We start from the raw sequence: 27,022 nt of genomic DNA on the forward strand, positions 1-27,022 counted from the left end.
ATATGGTAGAAAAGTGACTTGAGAAAAAAAGTACGATTTTTGCTCCTCATATGATAAAATCGTACTTTTTTTTATTTTACCAAAAATCGATCAGATATCAATGGAAATTAACTTAAAAATGAATATTTATTAACTTTTAGCTTTGAAACCCCTCAAAATTTGGTAGAAAAGTGACTTGAGAAAAAAAGTACGATTTTTGCTCCTCATATGATAAAATCGTACTTTTTTTTATTTGACCAAAAATCGATCAGATATCAATGGAAATTAACTTAAAAATGAATATTTATTAACTTTTAGCTTTGAAACCCATCAAAATTTGGTAGAAAAGTGACTTGAGAAAAAAAGTACGATTTTTGCTCCTCATATGATAAAATCGTACTTTTTTTTATTTGACCAAAAATCGATCAGATATCAATGGAAATTAACTTAAAAATGAATATTTATTAACTTTTAGCTTTGAAACCCATCAAAATTTGGTAGAAAAGTGACTTGAGAAAAAAAGTACGATTTTTGCTCCTCATATGATAAAATCGTACTTTTTTTTATTTGACCAAAAATCGATCAGATATCAATGGAAATCAACTTAAAAATGCATATTTATTAACTTTTAGCTTTGAAACCCATCAAAATTTGGTAGAAAAGTGACTTGAGAAAAAAAGTACGATTTTTGCTCCTCATATGATAAAATCGTACTTTTTTTTATTTGACCAAAAATCGATCAGATATCAATGGAAATTAACTTTAGAATCCATATTTATTAACTTTTAGCTTTGAAACCCATCAAAATTTGGTAGAAAAGTGACTTGAGAAAAAAAGTACGATTTTTGCTCCTCATATGATAAAATCGTACTTTTTTTTATTTGACCAAAAATCGATCAGATATCAATGGAAATTAACTTTAAAATGCATATTTATTAACTTTTAGCTTTGAAACCCATCAAAATTTGGTTGAAAAGTGACTTGAGAAAAAAAGTACGATTTTTGCTCCTCATATGATAAAATCGTACTTTTTTTTATTTGACCAAAAATCGATCAGATATCAATGGAAATTAACTTTAGAATGAATATTTATTAACTTTTAGCTTTGAAACCCATCAAAATTTGGTTGAAAAGTGACTTGAGAAAAAAAGTACGATTTTTGCTCCTCATATGATAAAATCGTACTTTTTTTTATTTGACCAAAAATCGATCAGATATCAATGGAAATTAACTTTAGAATGCATATTTATTAACTTTTAGCTTTGAAACCCATCAAAATTTGGTTGAAAAGTGACTTGAGAAAAAAAGTACGATTTTTGCTCCTCATATGATAAAATCGTACTTTTTTTTATTTGACCAAAAATCGATCAGATATCAATGGAAATTAACTTTAGAATGCATATTTATTAACTTTTAGCTTTGAAACCCATCAAAATTTGGTTGAAAAGTGACTTGAGAAAAAAAGTACGATTTTTGCTCCTCATATGATAAAATCGTACTTTTTTTTATTTTGACCAAAAATCGATCAGAATATCAATGGAAATTGATATCAATGGAAATTAACTTTAGAATGCATATTTATTAACTTTTAGCTTTGAAACCCATCAAAATTTGGTTGAAAAGTGTTGAAAAATTTAAAAAAAAATTTTGGCAGGAAGAGTAATTTTCAAAAAATTTGAAATGTAAAGCCTTCTATTTAAAAAAAATTATAAAAACAAATTTTTATGTCAATCTAAAATCGAATCTTTATTGTTTTTTTCTGTTTTTAACATATTTTCTTGTTCAGTTTTAATTTTTACTTTTTTTATATCCTTTACAAGTTCATATAATTTATTAATACATAATCTTAATGTTTATAATTGTGTGCTTTTCATATCATTGCATTTTTTGTGGTGTATAATTTTTTTATTAATTTAAATATATATTTTTAGAAAATAATTGAACTTAGCATTTAAATAAAAATTTCAAAAATTTTTTGATCAATCAGTCATTTTTCGTTAATTTTTTAATAATTTTTTTTCGTTTACGAAAGTCATGTTTTATGGCCATGTTTTTAATTGAATAATTTTGAATTCGCAAAATTAATTTTTGTTTGTCATGATTTGAGCTTATTTTAACTTAAAATCTAAATGTAGTTTAATTTTTCTTGAAAAATTATTTATTTATTTAAAATCACAATTCAAACCAATATTTTTATTTTTTAAAATTAATTTTTAATTTGTTGAAAAAATCTATAAATTTGAAAAAAATTAATTAAAAAATATTTTATTTATGTTTCAGATTTTAATGAAATTTTTGGTAATTTTATAATTTTTAACCATAAAAAAATTGAAATTAAAAAATTCTAAAAATACATAAAAAAATTATTTTACAATTTATAAAATTTTAGAAAAAATCTCTTTTAAAAAAAATTTTTCTTTGAATTATTTTTTTTTTAAATTTTTAAAAAACAAAAAAATTAAATAAAATAAATATCACAAAAAATATTTTAAAAAAAATCCCTTGAAATCTTAATTTTTATAATCTGATTGTTAATCATTATTTGCTTTCTACTACATTTTTTTATCTCTCTCTTTCTACTTTTTTAGGTAGTTTTTTATACGTATGCTCAAAAAATTATTTTTTTTTATATTTTCATGTGTAAGTTTGATCAAAAATATTCAATCTAACATTTTCGTTAGAATCTATTATTTTTTTTTTAAATTTAAATTTAGGGTATTTTAATGGAATATCTTCGGTTTTTTTTTCAAAATAGTTAATCTATTGTTATTTTTGTTCATCTACTTTTAAGTTTTTGCCACTTTTCGTAGCAATTATTTGAGCGGTTGATGGATTTTTGGGGTAAAATTGCATCTGGCCTGCAGGTTTAAGTTAATTTTTTAGGCCTTCTGGTTCGTTGCCCCTTAATCTACTAAATAAAATGCCTGATTTAATCCTGTTCACTACTTTCTAGTATCTCACTAATGGTAGAATAAATATTTTTTTGTTGTTTTTTAGTATAATTGTAATAGTTAGAATGAATTTTTATCATTTCTGAGCACGTTTGAGACTCATGAAAAAATTCAAAAAAATTTAAATGCACCGATTTTTGCACATGAAGATCTTTTTTTGAGGAATATTAATTTTTTTTTAGTAAAAAACACTCAGATCGTAAAGACATCTAGGCAAAAAAATAAATTTTTTATCAGTTTTACGTATTGCGGGATTTACATTTGACTCTCTTTGCGCCATTGGAAGGTGCCTGACTTCACGCCGATGCTGGATGAGCCTTGACTCGAACTGTTCGATGTGATATTCAAAATATTTGGTGTTCGTCGGATCAAATTTGCTGCGGAATCGATTCGGTTACGGATCAAACGCATTGCGGGATTGCTCGAAGCAGCTTTTTTCGCTTTGCTAAAATTAAAATTAAACAAAAATTTAATTTTTTATGATTTTTTGATAATTTTTTAAAAAATTACCTCGCTTCCTTTGCTTCTTTCGCCTCTTTTTCCTTTTGAGCGTTGCCCAAGATGATCCTCATGTGTGTATCACGTGCGAAATGCAAGTCATGATGGAATGCCTGACTCGCTGTCGTTGTTCCCATGTCTTCGAACCCATGCGGAGGAAGTCCTTGTCCCGGACTACTGACATCCGAGCTCGGCGAATGCGGCGGAGAAGCGTATAAAGGTGACATGCAACCCAAATCGAAAAGATCTGCATCAGTTGCTCGCAAATTGGCAGCTAAAATTGGATTTTTTGTTAATTTTTGACGCATTTTTGATGAAAAAAATAATTTTTACCGATATTTGCTTGATATTCCTCAACATTCGCCAATGATTGTTGATGTTTCGCTGCTTTCTGTTGTCCTTTGGTCGTTGGAAGTACCTGACTATTGCGCAAATTGTGATGTCTCGAGTGTTTTTGAAGTTGTTGCGTGAAGGAAATTGGTACCTAAAATAATTTTAAAGTTAATTTCAAGCAAATTTCAATAAAAAAAAATTTTTACCTCAGTACTGCTTCCCGTAGATTGACTAGAAATGACACTTTTTCGCTTTTGGATGCTGCTATCAGCGGAGTTCATGGTGTTTTCGTAAAAGTTATTGCTACTTTGGGTGGAATTTGTTGCATTTAAGTGACCCGGCACCATTAAGTTGTTCTGACTAGCGAGCGATGAGGGTCCCAAGGCGCCCGAAATGACGCCATTGGGCGATTGCTTTGGTACATGATGACTCTGATGCGGCGGCGGAACGGGTTTATCGGGCGATGGGGCGTGCATGTGCGGCGCACTTGGTCGATTTGATGATTCAATGACGGGATCAGCTGAAAAAAAATTAAAAGTTGTTAAAAAATTTTGAAAAATTATTCAAAAAAAAATTTTTTTTCTTTCAAAAATTAAAAAAAAAAAAATAAAAAGTTGCTTTTAATTGTCAAAAAATTAATTTTTCGATTAAAAGTTTTCATAAAAAATATCAAAAAATTATTTTAAAAAAATTTTTTCTTTCAAAAAATTTAAAAAGTTGCTTTTTATTGTCAAAAAAAATTTTTTTAAAAATAAAATCATAAATTTTTATCATTTAAAATAAATAAAAAAAAAATAAAAATTCGTCAACTGTCAAAAAATTAATTTTTCGAGTAAAACTTTTATTCTTTAAAAATTTTTTAATTAAAAAATAAATTTTTAATTGTCAAAAAATTAATTTTCCGATTAAAAGTTTTCATAAAAAAATTATTTAATTTTTTTTTCTTTCAAAAAATTAAAAAAAAAAATAAAAAGTTGCTTTTAATTGTCAAAAAATTAATTTTTCGATTAAAAGTTTTTAAAAAAATATCAAAAAATTATTTTAAAATATTTTTCTTTCAAAAAAAAAAAATTACAACTGTAAAAAAAAATTCTCTTCAAAAATTAAAAAGAAAAATAAAAAGTTGCTTTAATTCTCAAAAAATTATTTTTCGAGTAAAAATTTTCATAAAAAATGTCGAAAAATTATAAAAAAAAAATATTTTTTTACTAAAAATTTGTAAAAAAAAAATTACTTACATTTCGCATATTCCTCCAGAATTCTCAAAACATTATTCCTGTTCGACTTTGCCGCCAACTTTATCGGTGTTCGCCCGCAATGATCTGACTTGAAGGGATTCGCTCCAAATTGCAGCAATATTCTTACACACTCCTCGTGCCCTTCTTGCGCCGAAATCCCCAAAGCTGTCGCTCCTTGCTTGCACGCGTGATCAGGAACTGCCCCGTAATACATCAAAAGTCGCATAACTTCGTGATTTCCCTGCCAAGCGCACGAATGCAACGGCGACCTATACTCCAGATCCATCGCATTGACATTCGCATTGCCCATCGTGATCAAAAGTTTCACCATTTCCGCATGTCCTTGCCATGCAGCGACATGAAGCGCCGTTCTGCCTTCGCTATCGGGCACATTGACATCAACATTCGAATATTCCAGCAAAAATTTCACCATTCGCAGCTTATTTTCGAGCGCCAGGATGTACAACGTGCTCCGCGAATCCGCATCTCGCGTATTTACGTCACAACCGTATCGCAACAACGTCTCGACGCACTCGAAATGCCCCTCGAGACACGCGAGACGGAACGCTGTCTTGCCATCGTGCGCTTTTTGATCCACACACGGACGATGAATATCGAGAATTGCTTCGATGACGTTTTTGTGACCTTCTTGGGCGCCCAAATGCAACGCAGTTTTGCCCTCGTTGTCGCATTCGTCGATTTTGGCGCCAGATTCGAGCAGTTGGATGCAAATGTCGGCGTAACCTTCGAAGGCGGCGTAATGCAAGGGAGTCCATCCCGCGTTATCGCGATGCGTTTCGTCTAATCCGCGATCCAAAAGTTGACGAACTGTCTCCAAGTTGCCTTGAGCAGCGGCAACACTCAAAACTGTTCTTCCTTCTGAGTCCATGCAATCGATGCCGCATCCCCAAAATAGCAGGAGTTTTACGACATGCGAATGGCCTGAAGTACAAGCTGCCCATAAGGGAGTTCGACCCATGTGATCTGCTAAATCTGGATCAGCGCCGTTTTCTAAAACGAAAAAAAAATTAAAAATTATTAGATTTTGAGAAAAAAATTAGATTTAAAAAAAAATTACTCAAAAATCTATCAATTCAAATTTCATAAAAATCCAATGATTTAAGAAAAATTAAAAATGTCTCAAAATTAAATACAAAAAAAAAATATTTTTTAATTTTTTGTCTTACAATTTTTTCTGATACCTACTCTCCAATTAATTAATTATTTTAATTTTTTTCAAAAATAATTTTTTTAATTTTTTTTTTTTTGACAAACTTTAAACAATTTAAAACCATTTATCAATTTTTTTTTTTGAATATTAAATTATAAATATTTTTCAGAACATTTCAAGGTGAAAATTAAAAAAATTTAAATTTTATGTAAATTTCAATATTTTTAAATAAATTTAACAAAGAAAATTTTGAAATATTCGAAATTACAAAAAAAAAATTAAATTAAAATATATTAAATTAAAATATTTATTTTTTTTTAAATTTTGTGAATAAAATAATTAAAAAAGCAAAAAAAAAAAATAACCATTAAAAAATTAAAAGATTTTGAATATTAAATTTAAATTAAATTATTAAAAAAAATAAAATTTTGGAAATTAAAAAAAAATATTTATTAATTATTTATTTAAAAATTTTAATTTTTTAAATAATTTTTTTTTTAAATTTAAATTTTTTGAAACATTTTTTTTGTCTTTTAAATAATTTTGAAAAAAAAGAATTCACGCTAAGAAATTAAATTTATTGCAAATATTTAAAAAAAAAACTTTTTTTTAATAAAAAACAAAAAAAAAAAATATTTAATTTTTAAAAATGGTAAAATTTAATTAAACAAAAAATTAATAAAAAAAATTTTTTAAATAAATTTTAAAAATAATTATTAATAATTTTATTTTATTTTATTTTTTTTTTTTTTTTTAATTTTTTTTAAGGACAAAAAGTAAAAAACAAAATTTTTATTTATGTTTATGATAAAAAAAATTTTTTTTTTCAATTTTGTTTCAATTTTTCATATTTTTTTTTTTTTTAATTTTTGTTCCAAATAAAAAATATGTTTTTTCATAAACGAAAATATTTTTGAAGACATTTATAACAACTACATCATTGAATTTTTTGAAATTGGATTGATATTTTTGAAAAAAAAAAATCGCAATTTAAAAAAAATTAAAAACTCACCCAACAACAACTCGCAAATTTCAGCATTTCCCTCAAACGAACTAACCAACAACGGCGACATTCCCTCATTATCCGTTTGATCTGTCTTCGCGCCATGCTCCAAAAGTGTCGAAATCACTTTATTATACCCCGAACTGCCACACAAAGCAGCAACACACAACGCATTCCTCCCATCCAGATCCGTATGATTCACATCCGCGCCATTTTCCAACAGTATCTCGACAATATCGTAATGCCCCATATACGAAGCGGCAATTAACGAAGTCCTTCCCTGCTTATCGATCGAATTAACATTCGCCCCTGCTTGAATTAGAATTTTTACGATATCCTCATTGCCACTCCACGCAGCTGCTCGTAACGCCGTTCTTCCCTCCCGATCAGCACGATCAATTTTGCAACCTGGATGCGCAATTAACATCTTCACAATTTCAGTATGACCTCCCCATGACGCTGATCTGAGCGGGGTCCATCCATCACGATCCGGGTGATTCACATCTGCACCTCGCGAATGGTTCAAAAGTAACTTTACGATCTCCGGATGACCATTTCTCGCGGCGATATTTAACGCTGTTTGCCCATTCAAGTCCTCAATTTCCAAATCAACGGGAGTATTACAAGCTTTTAATGCACGTTCAAGTAAGACATGATTTCCCTCATTCGCTAAAAGATGAATTAAAGCCTTTCCTTTTTGCAGTTCCATATCGAAACCCTCAAATTGTAACGGCGTCGCACACTCTACTGCCGATTCTGTCTTCGAAACTTCATCCGTGGCACATCCATTGACTTCCATCATGCAACTGCGCTCACTGCTGATGAGCAATTCAGCCAATTCTGAGTCGATATTTTGTGATCTCTCCGAAAAAAGTGGCGAATTAATGCTCGATTCGCGGGAAATTTGCGAATCTGCGTTACTAACGCCCGTTTCGATCATCAATTTAAGCACTTTACTGTCCGTCGGAAGGCCCGGCTTGAAAAAGTCGTTCAAGAATTGCATGAAATCGTGATTTAGCTCCGCACTGAGGTACTTGTCGATGAGTTGTCTGCCTTTTTGTGGCAAATTTACGTGATTTTTCAGCTCCCATTCGCACATTTTGCAGCAATTTATGAGATTTGTGTAAAAACAATCGTTCAAATTCGCCTTAGAATCGAGCAGGACCAACAAAATATCGAGATGAGATTTTTTCCCTGCCAAATATTCGCCGGTTTTGACCAAATGGAAGATATATTGACGAACTTTATTGGGGCAAAGTTCGTCGGAGATCATCGTATAGTACATGCCAACCATCACGTGACCCTCATTGACGTCACACAGGAATTTTTTCGTCGAAAATTTGACATCGATAAGCCATTCGCAGAACGAATTGTGAAAAATTTTGATTTTATTGCCTTCGGTTTCGACGATATTTCGCATGAGATCGAGACGAGAGTCGAATTCTTCCTGATCGATCGCGTAATTGTGCGTTCGGAGGCAGTTAAAGACAAAATGTTTCTCCACAAATGAGTTGCAGGTGAGTAAAATATTCAAAATAGGTCGCACTTTGCTATATTGCTTCTTGTTGAAGGATTTCTGGCAGATGTACAAATACAAGCCATTTAACGTACACGGGATCATTTTTATCTCACGAAACGTGAAAAAGTTATCTTTGATGCCTGTGAGGACTTTGTACAAGTACAAAAGGGACCCGTTGCTCTTGATATAAAGTTGATTCAAGCTCTCGATGATGTCTTTGGTCAAATTAATGCCACGAAAATCACAATTAAGCCGGTTTATGATGTACTGCTGAACGTCTTTAACCACGTGACTCTTCCGCAAGTCATCTAATGCCAATTTTTTGAAGCCCGTAAATAATTTTGTGATGTTTTTGTTTTGTTTTTTCGCTGTGGCGACCAAAAACAGCCATTTCGGGAGCAAATGGATGTGATTTGACAACAATTCGGCGATATTGCGACTTTTAGCGGAGACTTTTCCCTTGAGAGTTGAGATCAAACTGCCTTCGTTGAGGTAATTTTCGTCAATGGAGTCGATGAGGAGCAGCAAAGCCGTCTTTGGGGGACTTAATTCGAGCAGCGGGAACAAAATTGCCTTTTTGAAGCAGTCATCGGGGTTCTTTTCGATGGCATCGATGGTTAAACTCTCGAAAATATCGGGATTGGAGAGGAGCATTTCGTAATAAGCATCAGCGATGATCGTTCGACAGCTCTTGGATTTGGGTAATGGAGCTGGAGTTGACTCGGGAGACGATGATTTCTTCGAAATATCATCATTTTTCTCCGTTTTGAGATCTTCTGCCTTGATTTCTTCCAAAATATCTGCTTCTAAGGTGACATCAAGGTCCGCGGGAGCTTCCACAGCACCCTCAGGTATTAAAGAATCCTCTTTTTGTTCGGATTTTTCATTTTCTGGCTCTTGTTTCTCAATTTCTTCATGTTTCGCAGACTCAGTTTGGGATGTTTCTGATTCAACTTGCTGTTTAGGAGACCCCTGAGTGTTTTTTGGAGTCGCTCCACGCGGCACAGGAATTTTACTCTTCTTGCTTGGGAGTTGAAGATTGCCACTTTTTGATGGAGATCCATTCGTTTTTTCATCTTTTAAAATTTCTTTGACGCGATTTTCTGTGTTTTTCTGCGACGGCGGGTGAGTTCCGTAATTTTTTGTTGTATTTTCTTCCTTTGCTTCCGTTTCTTGCGGCGGATCCGAACATTGTCGCACGATTTTTTGTTGTTTTTGCTTCTCGGCGTCTTGCGCGCGCAATTCTTCCTTGATAATTTCCTCGAGTTCCTTGTCCAGCAAGGAAGATTCCGAGAATTTGCGTTCTTTGGTGTCTTCGGGCACGACAGAAGTCGCTTGATCGGCTTCGGGGAGGCAATTTTCCGCATTTTCCGTGTCGTTGAAGGAAAAATTCGCGGCATCGTCTTTGTTGATGTAGCTCGAGTGCACGAGAATTTGCAGCACGAGACTTCGTACGAAGGAACTCAAGCTATGACATTCGGGTTCTTGGCTATTGATGAAGTAGCAACCGAGTAATCGACGATTTAGGAGTCCTTTGGTGCCATTTACGCCGTTTTGGATGTCGCGGCAGATGGAAGTTTTGCCAGAACCGTTAGATCCGAGGATTAAATACCCGAGTTGAGGTAAATTTGCGTGATTTCCCGCCGTGGCATGACCATGACTTGACATTCCTTTGACCATGCCGTCGTTATCGGGCAGTAATGGGATGGGTTTTTTGCTGGCACGTTGCTCCAAGCACATTGCAATCTTCTTTAAGACCCATTCGCGGTTCAAATCGACCATTTCGAAGTTGCGCGGAGGTCGATAACACGGCGACGAATGCACAGAAGTGATTTTTCGCGCCCCATCTTCGCTGAAAAGCTTCGCCATGGATGCTGACGCAGCTTTTTCGATGCCAATTTCCTCCGTATCTTGCTTTTCAACCGTTTTTTCTTCGCCCGAAGGCATTGCAGCACCCGACGACGCCTCGCCATCATTCAAAATGTTCTGTTGCACCAAATTCGCGAAATGTTCCTTCCTTGCGAGATACGAAAAATTCGAATTTTGCATGTCTTTGTGCATTTCCAGACGTTTATGCATCTGCGTCGTGTCCTTGATGAAATTTCGGATGCGCCTTTCTTCGAGTTCCGGATTCACATCTTCGCGTTCGGCGTTATTTTCGTCCTCCTTGACGTCTTTTTCGAGATTGTAGCGTAAATGTTGGGCTTGTCGCTCTTTCGTTGCACTCCGCCCGCGATCAGATTTCCTCAGGGGAGTCGCATAAAGTCCTTCCTTGACGAGCATCAGTTTTTTGTTGTTTGAACTGCCGTCATTTTTGACTGCGGGATGACACGGGAGGTTTTCGTAGATCTCCTGAGGGTAACCCGCACTGTTATCATTACTCATTTTTTTGTTTGACATGTTTGTGGTTCATTTAAATTCAATGTGTGAGTATCTGGGGAAGAGAAAAAATAAAAGAAAAAATCAGTAAAAAATTGCAAAGATGTGCAAAAAATGTGGAGTTGCCGACAGAATGGCAACTAATTTTGCGGAATTGTGTGTACATGTCATGCAGATGTCGATGAAACGGATACAAAAGAACGTACAGAATATGGGAAGAAGTACCAAAATAAGGGAGTTTGATGCAAGGGGTGTCAATGTCGAACAATAGATTCGTATTTTTTGTATTTTATTGTATTTAAATTTCTTTTGTTTTTTTTTCTTTTGAAATATTTCGTTTTTTAATAATTTTTAAATTAATTTAAAATATTTACATTTTATAATAAAATTTTTAAATAATTTTTTTAATATTTTTTTTATTTTCTAAGTATCTTTGTAAATTATTTTTGAATATTTTTCAAAAAAAAAATTTAATTAATTTTTGAAGGTATTTTTTTTAAATATTTTTTAAATATTTTTTAAATTTTTTTTTTTTTTTTAATTTTAAATATTTTATATTTTGATTTTTTTTTATTTTTTTAATGCAAATTTTATTTCTGATAATGATTTTCTCTTTTGCCTCTTTTGCCTCTTTTGTTAATTTTTTTTTTAAAAAATTTAATTTAATTTTTTTTAAAATTTAATTTATTTTTTTTTTTAAATTTTATTTAATTTTTTTTAAAAATTTAATTTAATTTTTTTTAATAATGTTTAATTTTTTTTTAATTTTTTAAAATTATTTTTCAACAATTTATTTATTTAATGTTAAAAATATTTTTAAAATTAAAATTAATTTGTTTAATAAAAATGTATTAAAAATTTTATTAAAAATATAAATATTTTAAATTAATTTAAAAAATAAAAAAAAAAAAAAATAATTTATTTTCTCTTTTATTTAAAAAATTTAAAAAAAATTATTTATTTATTTTCTCTTTTGAGTTGAATCAAAATTTGTTTGATTTGAGGTTTTTATTATTTTTAAAAAATAATTATTATTTTTTTATTTATTTTTTATTTAGTTTTTAATTCATTTTAAAAATATTTTTATTAAAATTTTTTGATTTAAATTTGATTGTTTTTTAATTATTTTAAAAAATTATTAAATTCATAATTAAAATATTTTTTTTATTAATTTTTTTAAGCTGAAATTTTTTAAAAAATTAATTTTGAAAAATATTTTATTTAAATTTAATTCATGTTAAAAATATTTTTTAAATTTTAATTAATTTTTTTAAATATTTTAAAAAATTATTTGTGGAATTTCTAATTTTTTTTTTAATTTAAAAAATTATATTTTTTCAAAATATTCAATCAAAAAATTGAAAAATAAAAAAAAATCTAAATTTCGTCGATAAAAATAAAATTTCAAAACACATCGACCCATTTTTGCTCTTATTTTTTCATTGAAAGCGATTGACACCTTGCTACCCACACTCACACACAAACACACTTGCAGCCAGGTGATATGTAATTCGATCGTTGGCAAACAAGTGCGGGCTCAGCAAATTCCATGTTGCCCCGAAAACGTATCAAATAATTACCCGAAGAAATCGAATTGAAATTAATATTCAACGCCGACAAGCAGGAAGTAACTGCTTGTAAAAGTGTTCTAAATTAGATAAGGAAAGCCGACTGACTGACTAATGTCGTGTACATAAGTGCAACTTTTGTGTGGGTTTTGCGCAATAAACGCTACATATGCATCACAGACACACACATCTACGCATTGCATGGGGCCAAGACAGCACCGAAGACAATCACAATAATCGATATCTTTCGAAAAATGAAAAAAATTGTCTCCCGTATCATCTGGTCTGCGCTTTTGTGCGACAATTAACGCTGATTAAAGAGAAATTACTCACAATTTGTTTGAGAAATGGAATTTTTTCTTCGGTTTTCAGCGTCTTTCGTTGCTTTTGCTTCACTTTTCAGACCTACAACAACACAAAGGCCAGACTTGATGTCTTCTTGCGATAAGTTGTTGTTGCATTCTGCACAAAATCGCGTTCCAAATGGAAATTTCGCACTTTGCAGGAGTCTGGAATACAAAAAATTATCTTTCCATTAGTTTTACGGCTCGATTTAATTGAATTTTAATTGGCAAACACTTCAAGCCAGAGGAAAAAATGTTGTTTTCACACTTTTTACGTACTTTTTTCACTTTTTCCAACGAAAAATGTTCTTCAACACGAAAGTTCAGTCTAATTTTTACACGAATTTGACATTTTTTGATGATTTTTCACACAATTTCTTTCTTAAAACTTATTTTTTTCGAGTTTCAGATGGAAAACATTGAGCTTCCCACAACATTGAATCTTAAAATGAACTCGGAAATGAACTCGGGAATGAACAAGTCCAGCGCACATTTAGAAATTTGTGCCGCCTGTGTCTCGGGGCTGTCACAAATTTGCAATTGTGAAATGGGCTGTGTGCAATCAGCGTGAAGGCGATTTCCAATCTTGATGAATGAATCAATAGTCGGTCCATGTGAGCAAGGCACGTTGAATTTTCTTGAATTAACAGTGGCAAATTCCAAAGGTTCGTTGATTTCAGTTCAAAAATGTATTTTTTTAAGAGAAAAATTACATAAATTCAAATTTTAGAGCGATTTGCGAGTTGAGAGATCACATCGAGTGAGGACAACGGAACATTTTTTCATCTTTTGGATGGCGTGAGAGGCTGTTTCGAAGCGTTTTGGTTGCTTGATGGCTCGTTTGGCACGTTTGGATGCGAAAAAGAGGGAAGTTTCGTCGAATTTTAACGAATCGAGCTCACGTTTTGATATTTTTTGAAAGTACGAGAGCGGGATGTTGTCTTCTGGGTCCTGTTTAAGTTCTAAATCTTCATTTTTGGCATCGATTTGATCAGAATTTCCATTTTCAGTTAAGTTTTCTTCTGAATTTGAATTTCCGTTGGAAGATTTTTCATTTTTCTTTGAAGAATTATTTTCCATGGGCTCGAAATCTTCTATTTTGATGCTTATTTGGTCGGTTTTGTCACCATTTTCGACATTTTTTGTGAGATTTGAGTTTGAAAAAGCTTCTAGCTCTTTAAATTTTTCCAAATTTTCATCTTTTTGAGCCTCAGATTGATTATTTTTTGTAATTTCGTTCGTTGACTTTGACTTTTTCCTCGCAAAAAAGCACGAATTTCCTCCAAATTCTTCAAAACTTCCATTTTTCGATCCATTTTGATCATTTTTTGGCATCGGCGATGCATAAATGAAACTTTTGATCGCCGGATTGAGTCGAGGATCTTTCAAAATTCGATTCGGGGTTGAAGTTTCAATCTTTTCAGGGGTCAATTCGCTCACTTCTTGCATCGAACCGCTCGGAGATGGACTTTGGATCTCATTTGTGAGTCGATACCATGGAATTATTTCCAAAGTCACGTCAAATAAACCCAGTTCCTTCGGTTTTTCCAAACGAGGATCTTCCACAAGCTCCAAAATGAACGGATTCAGGATCTCATCGCCCGAGTCACTGACATCGATGAGAATATTGTCGTCCATTGGTATCTCTTTGGGAGCTTCTTGTTCCAAACGCGCCTTCAAAGCCTTCTCGACGGTGTTGATTTTGGCAAAAATCCGATCAAAAATGTTCTGGCGACAAAAAAATGTTTACGTGAAACCCGAGATTTTGTCGGTAACGAACAAAAAATGCTTACTTTGACAAGTTTTGAGTAGACACTTGTTGTGTTTCGGCAAGTTTCCATTTGTTGGAGCAGTGAATTCAATTTTTCAGCATTTGTGGAGTCTTTCATGAGCAATAAATCCTTTTCGCAGGTTTCGACTTGGCTTTCTGTGATCAACAAGAGTTTGCCGAGTTCCAAGAAATCCATTTTTGCGGCTTTTTGGGATGAATTTTGACCGAAATTTTTGAAATTTTGATGAAATTTAAGTGAAATTTATTAAATTTATTCAATTTAATTGATTTTTTCAAATATTTTACAAGGATTTTAATTAAAATTCAATTTTTTTTAGAGAAGCAAACTAAAAAACCGCTTATCTCGAATAAAATTTACGGTTATGTGAAGAATTTGAGGACGATCAAATTTTGAAAATTTTTTACATTCTCATCAAATTTCAATAAAAATTGAATTTTTTGAAAAATTATTTAATTTTATTTTAAATAATTAAATTAAAACGATCTTAAAATCAAAATTAAGAAAAAAATTAAAAAATAAATTTTTTCTTAGTTTATTTTTTTTTTATTTAAAAAAAAAAAATTTTTTATATGATTGAAAAAAATTCTTTAATTCTTAAAAAACATTTTTAGAAAAAAAATTCTTTAATTTTTAAAAAATATTTTTCGAAAAAAAAATTTTTTTATAATTTTTTATTAAAAATATAGAAATATGTATGATTAAAGAATTTTTTTTAAATTTTTAATATTTTCGTAAAAAAAATTTTTTTTTTATTTAAAATTTTTTAAATTTTGAGTTTTGGATTATTTTGATCAAACTTGGCTTGAAATTTGAAATAGAAAAAAAAATAATATTTTTGTACTTTTTCTTAATTTTTATTCATTTAATGATCGATATGGTAATACATTTTGATTTGAACAAGTGATAAAAAAAATAATTCTATAAAAATATAAGATTTTCTCTCTAAAAATTAAAAAAAATTGGAGATTCGAGACATCACACACTTTTCAGACATGCGGTTCATCGGCAGCTGCATTAATAATTGGCTCATCCATTTGATCGCGATCTCCGCGATTGCAACAACGTCCGAAACAACCTTTAATTTTCTCCCAAATCTGCGGCACAATGATCCCATTGTACATAAAGAGACCAAAAATGAGCGAACAGAACCCAGCAACTTCTAATCCATGAACTTCCTTTTGCCATCCGATCGCCAACGAAACCATCCAGATCACAAAAGTCCTCACCGAATCCAAAACCATCCGAGTTGTCGCACTAATTTCCTTCGTGACGGAAATTCCGGCAAAATTAAAAGTCGCAATTGAGAGAATTGTGCCCGTGATGGCGACAATTAAGAGAGGATTGTTTGCGATTTGGCACAAAGCATCGGGTAAGTCTTCGAGAACGCCATGAGCGTTCGCACTGAAAGGCGCGGGAACGTGAATGAAGTAAAAAGGCACAAGCAAGCATGAAATCATGCAGAATCCGAAGACGCCTTCCCATCCAACGGCTTGCAATGGAGGAATATCCAAAGAACCAACGAATTTTTCCTCGTAAACCATTTGACAGGAAGTGATGATTTGGGCAAGAACGATGAGCAAGTCGCCAGTTATGACGTTATTTACTGAGTTATCGGAGCCAGAGTGGGATAAGAAGTCTGCTGTTCCAACCATTGCCTGAAAAAAAATTTAAAAAAAAAAATTTTTGGTGAAAAATTTTTAAATTATTTAAAAATATCAAATTTGGATCAAATTTTCATTAATTTATTAAAAATTAAAAAAATTCAATAAATTAAAATTAATTAAAAATTATGAATTGCTTTGAAAATTTTTTGAAGAAATTATTTTTCAACTGTCATTTTTTTAAATTGACATTTACGAATTTCGGGAAAAATGTGTAAATTTTTCTTAAATATTTAGCTTCAAAAATTATTTTTAATGCCTTTTTCATTTATTTTAGAACCATTTTTAATTTAAAAAAAAATTAAAATATTTTCCATTAAAAATAGCATCTTAAAAAATTTAACGGTAATTTTTTTTTGAATTGACAATTACAAATTTCGGAAAAAATTGTCAAAATTTTTGATATATTTTTTTGAAATTTAGCTCTTTTGATATTTTGAAATAAAAATGATATTTTTTTTTATTAAAAATTGAATTTTAAAATTTTTAACGGTAATTTTTTTAAACTGACATTCAAAAATTTCGCATCAAAATCATCTAATTATGAGTTTTTTGCCTTGAAAAATTGAAAATTTAAAACTTTTTATTCAAATATTGTACCCAAGTCTTAAAATTTTGATTTTTTAAGATTTTAAAAAATTTAACGGAAATTTTTTGAATTGACATTTACGAAATTTGACTAAAAATGTGTCAAAAATTATCAAAATATTAAAATTTTTAAATGTTTGCTTAAAATTTAAATTTAAAAAAATTAAAATTTATTCTATAATCTTAAAATTTTTCATTTTTTGTTAAATTTTAACAAAAATTTTGTAAAAAATTTTTTTTTTTCATAAAACTTGAATCATTTTTGATAACACCAAAAAAAATTTTTTTTTTTAGAAAATTTTTAGTTAAAAAAACTTACCAATCCAGAAATGATGAAGAGAATTCCAGACCACTGTCTCGCAACGAACGTACGTCCCAAAAAGGCAAAACTCAAGAACCCAACAAAAACAATTACTGACCCTCGCAACATTTGGAACGATGAGGCATACGTCAAATTCAAACCGGTATACATGATACTCGTCGCAACCATGTCACAGCATGCAGGAATAAAGAGAATAAACGGGCTAAAATTCCGATTTCCTTTGACAAAGCCATTTTCGTTCTCACTTCCGTCTCCCTTGCGCTTAAAGTAGAAGTACAAAAACTTGAATGTCAGCAAACACAAAAATTCTCCGAAAAACATGAACGACGACTGAACAAAGGGATGATTGAAAGGTCGTACAACGCCATCAGAGCCTTTGGATTCGATTTTATCCGCCCATCTACGAAAAAAAAAACAAATTTTTTTATTAGAATTTTGATGCTGATACGCAATTTTTGGTATGCGGGTCAACGATTGACGAACTCGTTCGACACAAAAAATTGATAAGAAACAATGACTCACAAGAAATAATTGATTTTTGGGAGAAACTTACTTTGTACTTAGCGTATTTATCGAGCCACAAGTGACCATTGTGATGGCGAGGAGGATTTGCTTCTTGGTCCACGCCATTTTTGATCGTTTTTTACTACTTCAGTCTTATTGAGTCACTAATTTTACCAAAAATCACAGAAATTTGAGACAATCGCTACTCTTTTTTGTTGTTATTGTACTTTTTGTAGGCCTGCCAGATATTTTATCAGTAAATAATGAACTTGACTTTGCTTGTGAGTCGCATTCGGTGAACAAATCCAATTGTTTTGGAAGAGAAAGTGCTGAAATTAAACAAAAAATCCTCGAATTAAAGACTTAATTAAGCAAAAAATCACGAAAAACCTCTGAAAAAATGTCGGAGGACCTCCTTTATTACGTGTTTATTCCTGTGTCAGCTGCTGTCGCCAGTATTTGGGCAATTCGGAAGCTACGGGAGTACCAATGGGGATGGATCAAGAACAAATATCCTTTGAATGATCGGATTTACATCATCACAGGAGCAAATACGGGGTAAAAATTTACTTTTCAAGTCATCACAAAGCAATTTTCTTCAAAAAATTCAAATTTTTCTTCGAAAACTTGCCAAATTTCGGTCATTGACCCACTTTTAAGATGATGACTTGTTAAAAAATTCATCAAGGTCACGCAAATTAACATGAAAATCTTGTTTTTCAGCCTTGGTTTCGAAACAACAAAGGCTCTTGTGCATCGCGGAGCAACTGTTATCATGGCATGTCGCTCTTTGGACCGCGCTAATGAAGCCATCTCCAAAATTCGACAAACAACCGGTCAAGGGACGATGATCCCCTTGTGCCTTGACTTGTGTTCCTTCGACTCGATCGAGAAATTTGCCGATAAGATCAAAGACGAGTACTCAAACTTCAATTGTCTCATCGAAAATGCCGGTTTGGCGGTGAATGGCGACGAAAAAACCGCCGAAGGGCATGAAATTCACTTTGGAGTCAACCATTTGGGACACTTTTTCCTCACAGACTTGCTAAAAGACGTGATCAAGAACAACCAATCGCGAATTGTGGTTGTTTCGAGTCGCATGCACGAACGTGCAACCATCGATTTTGACAATTTGGGCAAATATGTGGCACCCAAACCAGGCGATCGCATGAATCACATGTACAACAATTCGAAACTCATGAATTTTTATTTTGCAAGGCAACTTTATAAGCAAGGATATGATGCGCACGTTTTGTGTCCCGGATTGTGTCACACGGATTTCTTTAGGCATTACAATCCAAAGGTAAATTTCATTAAATTTTCACAATTTTTGGGACTTTTAATAATTTTTTAATATTTTTCAGTGGTATCATTACGTACTCTTCTCTCCGATCGCTTGGTGGTATCTTCGTTCAGCGGAACAAGGCGCACAAAATATAATTTTCGCAGCAACAGATAATGTCAATACGAGTCTGAAGAATCCCGGAAATGGATATATTGTGAAGGATATGCGACAAGCAAAGTCAAAGGTTAAATTTTCTGATGAGGTTGGAGATAGATTATGGAATGAGAGCATGAGACTGTGTCGGTTGGCGAGATCGTTGAAGAAATGACAGTAAATTGTGTTTTAGAAAGTTTTTAAAATTGTGGAAAAAGGTATCAGGGTTAGATATTTTATTGTACTGTTTGTGTCGAATACTTATTTAATAATAAAATACTCATTAAAAGAATCAATTTTTTATTTGTTTTTGTGCAATTGATATTCTGACCTTTAATTTGTACATTTTTAATGCAAAAAGAAATGTCAATAATTGTCAAAGTTTAAAAAAATGAATAATTTTTTGTTAAGGCGATTAAAAATATTTTTTTCAATTTTTGTCATCCCCCCTTAGATGCTAACATGTTTCGTAACCGACTAAATGTTTAAAAATTCATATAAAATAATGAGATAAAATACTTTATTTTAATTTTCTTTCTGAAATTTGCATAAGAGCTTAAAGCATGTTTATAAGAGACTCCTTGGAAAAGTTTTTTTTAGCTTGTTAAACAAAATTGATATGCTATTGTTGATCTCCAGAAGTAAATAATAATTAACATTGTTGTATATGTGCCGGTCGAACGACAACTGTCGAGCAATAACTTTGTTAAGATTATTTTATTATGATCCCTTTTTAAGTTTACAAACTTGTAAATTTTAAATATTATTCTTGAAGCCTATAAACCATGCTGTAGCCCAAATCTGATCCGCTTTTGATTTAACATTTTATTCTCCTTCTGCTATTTTGCGTGATAACTTCTTGGCAATAAAAAACCATTTGAGCATCTATATTGCGTTGGAATTCTAATTTTTGCATTTTCATGTATCCTTTTACAAAACGATTAATGTTAAGTTTAATTTTATAGTTTCAGTTGCTTTCAAAGAATCCAAAAAACCATACCTTGAAATATTTGGCGATACTATTGAAGATGAGGATTGGCAATGACAGGAATATTATTTACGGGATAAAATAACAGGAGATCCATTTATTTTAATAATTTTCAAATTGCATCGGCAAGCCACAAGCGAAAATTCATTATTATAAGGCAAGATGTACTTTTAAAAAGTTATAGAATCTGAACGATGGTACCGTAATAATAGCAGTAAGAATCTCTATTATGCCAGATATTCAATATAACGATGTGACTTTATACTCGGGATGTTTAACAAATTTTCGTAGATGCTCCATAACTAAAAGGGTACCATCAATTCGCATTTTATAGATTATATGATACTTTTTGTTCAGTTATTTGAATATCATTCTTACCTATTCTGAACTAAATTTTCGATGAACTTTTGTTAACTATACTTACTTTATTGAATTTTTTGTACTGTATATTTTTTTCTACTTTTGTAAAATTTACTAATTTTTCACAGTGCAAAATTTTTTTTCATTAGCCTGTCAGTTCATGCAATTTCAATTTCAACCCATGACAACAAAGATAGTTAAGAAATGCAAAATATTTTTGAGTATTGCATTAGCCTATTTTTTTAATCTTTGCTTTAATTTTTTTTTTCAATTTGAATCTTGAATTTTGATAAACTTAACACTCATTAATTCACAAAAATTTAAATTTTTTTGTATAAAATTTTTTAATAAATATTTAAATGCATCATTTATTAATTCTATGAATAATTTTTGCTCTTCAGCTCACTTTCAAACGAAAAATTTTCTATTTTTTTTTTTTGGTTTGAAAGTGAGCCAAATTTGTCACTTTTGTCTAAAATTATTGTTATAACTTAATTAAAACCTCCACATTTCTAATTCTCTGTCATTATTTGCGTTTGTTGCTGCAACAAAGCATATACATAATGGTTAAAATCACTTCGATCGCAATAATGAGAGCTCCAATGAAGATGTAATCTATTAAAAAAAATCAAAATTAATTTCAAAATCTATTAAAATATCCTTTTAAAAAACTTACATGATTGCGTCATACAACTTCCATTATCTTCAAAGTCCATAAATTTCATCGCAGGCGTTTTCCGATAGCTATTTTTGATTTGTTCCTCTTCGTGTGTCAATTTTAACGAAGCTGAGTCTTGTAGTAAGTTATCCATGATGCGAATGTCGCTGATCTTCAGTGAATGACTCAATAAAATGTCTTTTTTGCTGATGTTTTTACCGCTAAAAGCATCAACGCTACGTCTTCGACGCCCTCGTGATTCAACGTGCTCCGAGTAATATCCGTTATTGAGACTACAATCGACTGGCTCGCACTTCGGAATGCACAAAGAGACCAAACAGCGGAATTGAACAGTATCTGAAGTCGGGAATTTAAAAGCTGAGAAAGGAGCGAAAAGTCTCACAGGTTTTTTATCGTCAACTTTATCAACAGCCCCCATGATAGTTGGTTCAACGGGGCATCCTCGTTCGTTAATTAATTGAATTTCCTCGGCGCCATCTTGATCAAAGGCAACTAGATCACGGATGAAAATGTCATAAGGGCTGGATTCGTTAGCGACACGAATAAGCACAGCGAGGGCATCTCCAATATTGGGAGTTTCAGTCAAAGAAGTGAAATTATCATGCACAACTTGGAATTGAATGGTTGGTTTTTCAACATGAATGTCAATTTTGTACTCGTTTTTGCCATAAACAGCTCCTTCGGCATTTTTAAGGGCGTAGGAATCCAACATGGCGTATCCTTGCTCACTTTGAACCGTTTGACTTTGCAAATCGAATTGACAGGAGGCGGAAACCCAAACATCATTCACTGTAAGAACATTTTTCATGTGTTGAATTACAAAATCTCCCATGAAATAACCATCAGCTACTTGCGAAACGCCACAAGCGACATCGTTGTAGGGAACTTTAAGCTCAAAATTCATCGCAGAAGTGACATCTGTGACACAATTCGTTGGACTGCCTTTCGAATAAATTTTTCCGTTGAACATCTTCGAACTGCTCGTTTTCAAAACCATTCCATCTTTGCGACAATCCAATTTTATGTCGAAACAATCGAGTTTTTCGTACGTCATGGCATCCTCGATGGGATAAGAGACGGCTTTGTCATAGGCGAGACGAGTTTTTTCCGTGTCATGGGTCAAAAGACACAATTTCTCGTTCAAAACCGAATAGGAGCGACATCCAAAAGTCGCATTCAAACAAAGAGTCTTGCAATCGTCGGGCATGTCAATTTCGTAAAAGGCATCTACGTGACGTGGTAACTGTCCTTTAATAGTTCGGAAGTGACAACGTTCCTTCGGCTCATAAACGCAATTGTTTTCGAGGTAAATCATCTCTTCCGAGCGTTGTAACGAATTTGCTGCAAACACTGTGAACCGATTCATGTCGGAAAGTTCACAAATTCCTCCTGTTGTGTTGAAATTCGCTGATCTACATTCAAATTTCAATTAATTTCGAATTCTACAAAGCAAAAAAAGGTCAAAAAAATCACTTACCTGCAATCAAATTTCTTTTCTTTCACGCACAATTCGTAACACGCTTGTTTCGTGGCCACATTTTTCTTCGTCTTCTTCACGAATTTCTCGCTAATTTTGTATCCGGGGAAGCGATAAACTTGAGCTGGATTTTCGCCGCACTTTAAAGCCTGTTTTTGGCAATATTTTTCGCCGTAAATGTAGTTTCCGCCACTTTCGGGTATCACGAAGCGTTCGGCAGGCAACATTGGTTCCGTGGCAGAAAGGAAGATGCAACCGCCATCGTAGAAGATGAACGAACGACATTTGCCGTTGTTCTTGCAGTAAGCTTGACATTCCTTGACGGATTGAACGTTGCCGATGGATTCGAGGACGTTGTGTGGCGCAAAGAGAACGTGACTGAAAAGAGAGAGAGAAATTAATAATGAGAAGTAATGAGTGCCCTGAAGTGTTAATTTAAGGAAAAAAAATATTGAAATCATCAAAAGTTAGAGATTTTTTTAATTTTAAATTTTTTTTTTAATGTTTAAACTTGTAAATTTGATACTTTTTGAATAATAAAATATTTAAAAAAAATAAAAAAAAGTTAAGATTTTACAAAAAAAAAATATTCGACAAATTTTAATTTCGAATTTGCTTTTAAATATTTCTGAAATTATGTTTAAAAAAAATATAAAAAAATTTCATAATTTTTATGAAATAGGTATTTATTTCGAAAAAATAAATTAAATTAATAATTTTAAATAAAATTTTTAAAAAAAGAAATATTAGAAATTAGAAAAAAATTATTTAAAAATTTAATTAAAAAATATATTAAAATAATTTAAAATCGAAAAGAAAATTTGTAATATTAGATTGAAGTTTCGAAGATTTAATTAACAAAAAAATTAATTAAAAAATTAAAATTTTTATTTAAAAACATGTTACAAATTAAAGAATTTTTTAAAAATAATTAATTAGTTTTAATTTTTCTATAAAATTTTTGAAAATTTTAATTTTTTTTAATAAATTTTTTAATACATTTACAAAATATTTTAAAATATTTCCAAATAAAAAAAAAATGAAATAATTTTAAAATAAATTTAAACAAGTTGAAAAATAAAAAAAAATTAATAATTTAAATAAAAGTTACTTCTTGAATATTTTCTAAAAATTAAAAAAAAAATTGAAGATAATTTTAATAATTGATTCCAAAAATAAAAATAAAATAGAAAAAAGTTAAAAAAATTTTTCTTCGAGATTTTTTAATTAATTTTGAAGATTCAGAATAAATATTTCAAGAATTTAATTTTTTTTTATTGAACAAAATTTTTTAAATTTAATTTAAAAGAAAAAAAAATTATTGAGTAACATGCTTAATTTTTTTCTTCTAAACTTTAAGATTTTTTTTCTCAAAATTTGAGGAAATTTTTTATTATTTTTAATTAATTTTTTAACAATTTTTTTCAAAAATTAAAATTTTTTCGTAAATTTGAAATAAGTTCCGTTTTATAGAAATGAAGTAAAAAAATATTAAATCAGAAATTTCTTGAGATTTTTTTGTTCAGTAAACTTCAAAGTGCTACAAAATAAAAATTGTAAAAAAAATCATAACAAATCGTGCCCTTAAATTATCCCTAATGAGCCGCCGCGCACTTACTCGTAAACAAATTCAAAGGCAACTGCCTCCGCCTCGCAATTCTTCAGCATGTCTTTATTTGTATCGTCGTCGTAAAAGTGGTTCTCGATCATCGTTTCATTGCTCGATGGCATGTACACCTGTGCCTCCTTCATGTATTGCTCAAATACTTTATTAAAATTTCTCGCTTTTAACGCATGAGTTTTATGACTTTTTGCACTACTCACGACATTCGTATTTGCACTGGCATAGTAATTATTATTAGTTGCGAATGTTGATAAACAACACACGAGCAGTACGAAGAACTTCATGTTTCTTGGCGATGATTATTTACTTTATTTATTTGTACTTTTTTTTTTTGCAGAAATCCGTTTGTTTAATTTCTTAAGATTTTTTTTTAAAAAATTTTCTTCCTCATTAACCTCGATCTCGTGTTAATGACCGTGAATTTATCGATTCTCACTGCACATCCAAAAATTTTAATTTTTTAACAAAAGCTCCAATTTCTTCTTCTTCTTTCGATTTTCACCTTTTTTTCGGTTCAAAACCTCATTATCATCGTAAAATATTTTTTTTAATTTTTTCTTTCACTTTTTCGTTTCGGCAATTTTTTTTAAGAATTTCTTTTTTTTAACGGAGTCGCGTCTGGCACACTCCACGTCCGAATTAGAACTGAATCAAAAGGAAGGGAAAAGTATCGCAGGTCCAGAGAGATGTGAATGAAATGTTTACGTACACAACTCATATGTGTTGTCGTCGATCGTCGTTGCTGCGTACCTATGAAGAGAACAGAGAGAAAAAAAATGAAATGGATACTCTAAGAAATGTTTGAATGAAAAAAAAGAAAGAAATTCGTCATATATGCAACGAACGATAATAAAAAAGTGTTATGAAGAGTGAAAGAGGTGTGTTTGTGTAGACGTGGTATGTTGGAGGTTTTGTTAGAGCCATACCTTACCAATAAAGAATGGTATTATAATATGTTACAACTGTTTCTGGTAAATAAAATATTATAATGAGATGGCTATTTGGTCACATATTTAATGAAAAAAGTGTGACTATGCGACTTTTTCATCGAAAGAGGCCCTCCGGAGAGATTTAATTTAAATTATAATTTTAATGACACTTGAAGAATTGACATTTTTTCATGAGAAATAATTTTTAAAAAATTCTCAATGAAAAAAAAAAAAATAATAAAAAATTATTAACATTCGGCAAGAGTTGTAAAAAAATATAAATTAAATTAATAAATAATTTTTTTTTAAATTAAATTAAATTAATTATTTATTTTATTTTAATTTTTAATTTTTTTATTATTAAAAAAAATATTTTTCAAATATAAAAATTTTGTTAAAAGTTTAATTTTTTGAAATTGCAAAAAAAAATAATAAATTATTTCATTTTAATTTATTTGAAAAATATTTATTTAATTTTTTGATTAAAAATTAAATTATTAAATAAATTAATTATTTATTTTAAATATATTTATATTTTAAAATATTTATTTTAAAAAAATTAATTTTAATTTAAATAATTTATTTTTAGTTAAAAATTTTTTTTTTTAATTGAAATAATTTTTTTTAAAATAAAAAAATTAATTGCCTATTTTATTATAAAATTTTTAATGTTTTTTTAATCAAAAATAAAATTATTTATTTTATTTTAAATTTAAATTTTCGTAAAATTTTTTAAAATCTGAAAATTAATTAATTTTTATTTCAATAATTTTTTTTAAAATTTATTATAAATTATTTTATTTATTACTTTAATATATAAAAATTTCACTAATCGAAATTAATGCAAAAAAAAAATTAAATTTTAATTATTTTCCTGAAGGGCAACCGTTAGCCGATTGCATTCTTCAAACAGTCCATCAGCAAATATAACAATAAAACACAAAAGATCGCTTTCTGTATGCTAAATATGTTTCATGAATAAGCAATATCGATACACAAATACTGTGTCAAATTCGACTAAAAAGGCAGCAAAGAGCGCCACATACATTTTTTTTCGAATTTCGTGTTTTAATGATTAACTTTTGTTTTTTATTTCTAAAATTATTTCGCATTATTAACAATGAAAGTCTTTTATTTACCAAAAAATAAATTACAATAATAATGAAGGTCGCGGAAAGATTTGTTTTCGAAACAATTGAATGACCCAAAGTAAAATTTTGGTAAGAAATAATAAATAATTTCTCAGCAAGAGAGGGAAGTGATTTTCTAAAAATATTTATGTCAATTTTGACAGAAAGTTCCTCACTTTTTCTCGTTTCGAATCGAGTTTAAATATTGTCATGCTTCAGGTAAGTATCGTAAGTAAGCGATATTTCCGAAGAAGAACTCGACAAAGTGTAGCACAAAACAGTCATGTGGTTAAAGAAATTATTGTTGCTGTATCTTGTGACATATCGTATTTTATATGTTAATTGTAGGAAATTCACGTTTCGTTCTTGAAAATCTAAAAAGTTTTCAATTTTTTGTCAAATTTTGCTTCAAATGGATAAAAATTTGTCAAAGGGCTCTAATTTATCATTTTTAATCATTTTATAACTCAAAACTGCCAAAAAATTTAAACTGAAAAATTTTTTTTTCTTTGACACAGTTTTGATTTGCAAGAACAAAACTGTGTC

General features: G+C 30.4%; 5 protein-coding genes across 6 annotated transcripts; 1 reads left to right on the plus strand and 4 right to left on the minus strand.

The window, feature by feature from the left end:
* Window positions 1-2,489: 2,489 nt before the first annotated feature.
* Window positions 2,490-13,401, minus strand: LOC134834054 (uncharacterized). 2 transcript variants are annotated; one of them, XM_063848578.1, is made up of 8 exons: window positions 13,263-13,401; window positions 12,973-13,148; window positions 7,183-11,126; window positions 5,000-6,010; window positions 3,968-4,281; window positions 3,762-3,912; window positions 3,441-3,702; window positions 2,490-3,375 (listed from the first exon to the last, which is right to left on the minus strand). In XM_063848578.1, the coding sequence occupies exons 3-8, from the start codon at window positions 11,090-11,092 to the stop codon at window positions 3,186-3,188; spliced, it is 5,838 nt and encodes a 1,945-aa protein (XP_063704648.1). In that variant the 5' UTR covers window positions 11,093-11,126; window positions 12,973-13,148; window positions 13,263-13,401; the 3' UTR covers window positions 2,490-3,185. The 2 variants fall into 2 exon arrangements, with proteins under 2 accessions (XP_063704648.1, XP_063704649.1); XM_063848579.1 differs by lacking the exon at window positions 13,263-13,401 and having other exon boundaries at window positions 12,973-13,180.
* A 263-nt stretch (window positions 13,402-13,664) lies between these two features.
* On the minus strand, window positions 13,665-15,082 carry LOC134834055 (uncharacterized). The gene is made up of 2 exons (XM_063848580.1): window positions 14,777-15,082; window positions 13,665-14,711 (listed from the first exon to the last, which is right to left on the minus strand). The coding sequence occupies exons 1-2, from the start codon at window positions 14,948-14,950 to the stop codon at window positions 13,710-13,712; spliced, it is 1,176 nt and encodes a 391-aa protein (XP_063704650.1). The 5' UTR covers window positions 14,951-15,082; the 3' UTR covers window positions 13,665-13,709.
* A 522-nt stretch (window positions 15,083-15,604) lies between these two features.
* Window positions 15,605-18,098, minus strand: LOC134833590 (solute carrier family 35 member F6). Its single transcript, XM_063847955.1, has 3 exons — window positions 17,901-18,098; window positions 17,345-17,747; window positions 15,605-16,431 (listed from the first exon to the last, which is right to left on the minus strand). Exons 1-3 carry the CDS (start codon window positions 17,975-17,977, stop codon window positions 15,763-15,765), a joined length of 1,149 nt encoding a protein of 382 aa, XP_063704025.1. The 5' UTR covers window positions 17,978-18,098; the 3' UTR covers window positions 15,605-15,762.
* A 57-nt stretch (window positions 18,099-18,155) lies between these two features.
* Window positions 18,156-19,580, plus strand: LOC134833965 (retinol dehydrogenase 14-like). The gene is made up of 3 exons (XM_063848475.1): window positions 18,156-18,409; window positions 18,575-19,154; window positions 19,216-19,580. The coding sequence occupies exons 1-3, from the start codon at window positions 18,252-18,254 to the stop codon at window positions 19,462-19,464; spliced, it is 987 nt and encodes a 328-aa protein (XP_063704545.1). The 5' UTR covers window positions 18,156-18,251; the 3' UTR covers window positions 19,465-19,580.
* A 1,583-nt stretch (window positions 19,581-21,163) lies between these two features.
* LOC134835164 (uncharacterized) lies at window positions 21,164-24,701 on the minus strand. The gene is made up of 4 exons (XM_063850035.1): window positions 24,412-24,701; window positions 22,794-23,171; window positions 21,314-22,728; window positions 21,164-21,252 (listed from the first exon to the last, which is right to left on the minus strand). The coding sequence occupies exons 1-4, from the start codon at window positions 24,699-24,701 to the stop codon at window positions 21,164-21,166; spliced, it is 2,172 nt and encodes a 723-aa protein (XP_063706105.1).
* Between the last annotated feature and the right edge of the window lie 2,321 nt (window positions 24,702-27,022).

The sequence above is a fragment of the Culicoides brevitarsis genome, chromosome 3 (assembly GCF_036172545.1).
Source record: "Culicoides brevitarsis isolate CSIRO-B50_1 chromosome 3, AGI_CSIRO_Cbre_v1, whole genome shotgun sequence".
Lineage (NCBI taxonomy): Eukaryota > Metazoa > Arthropoda > Insecta > Diptera > Ceratopogonidae > Culicoides > Culicoides brevitarsis.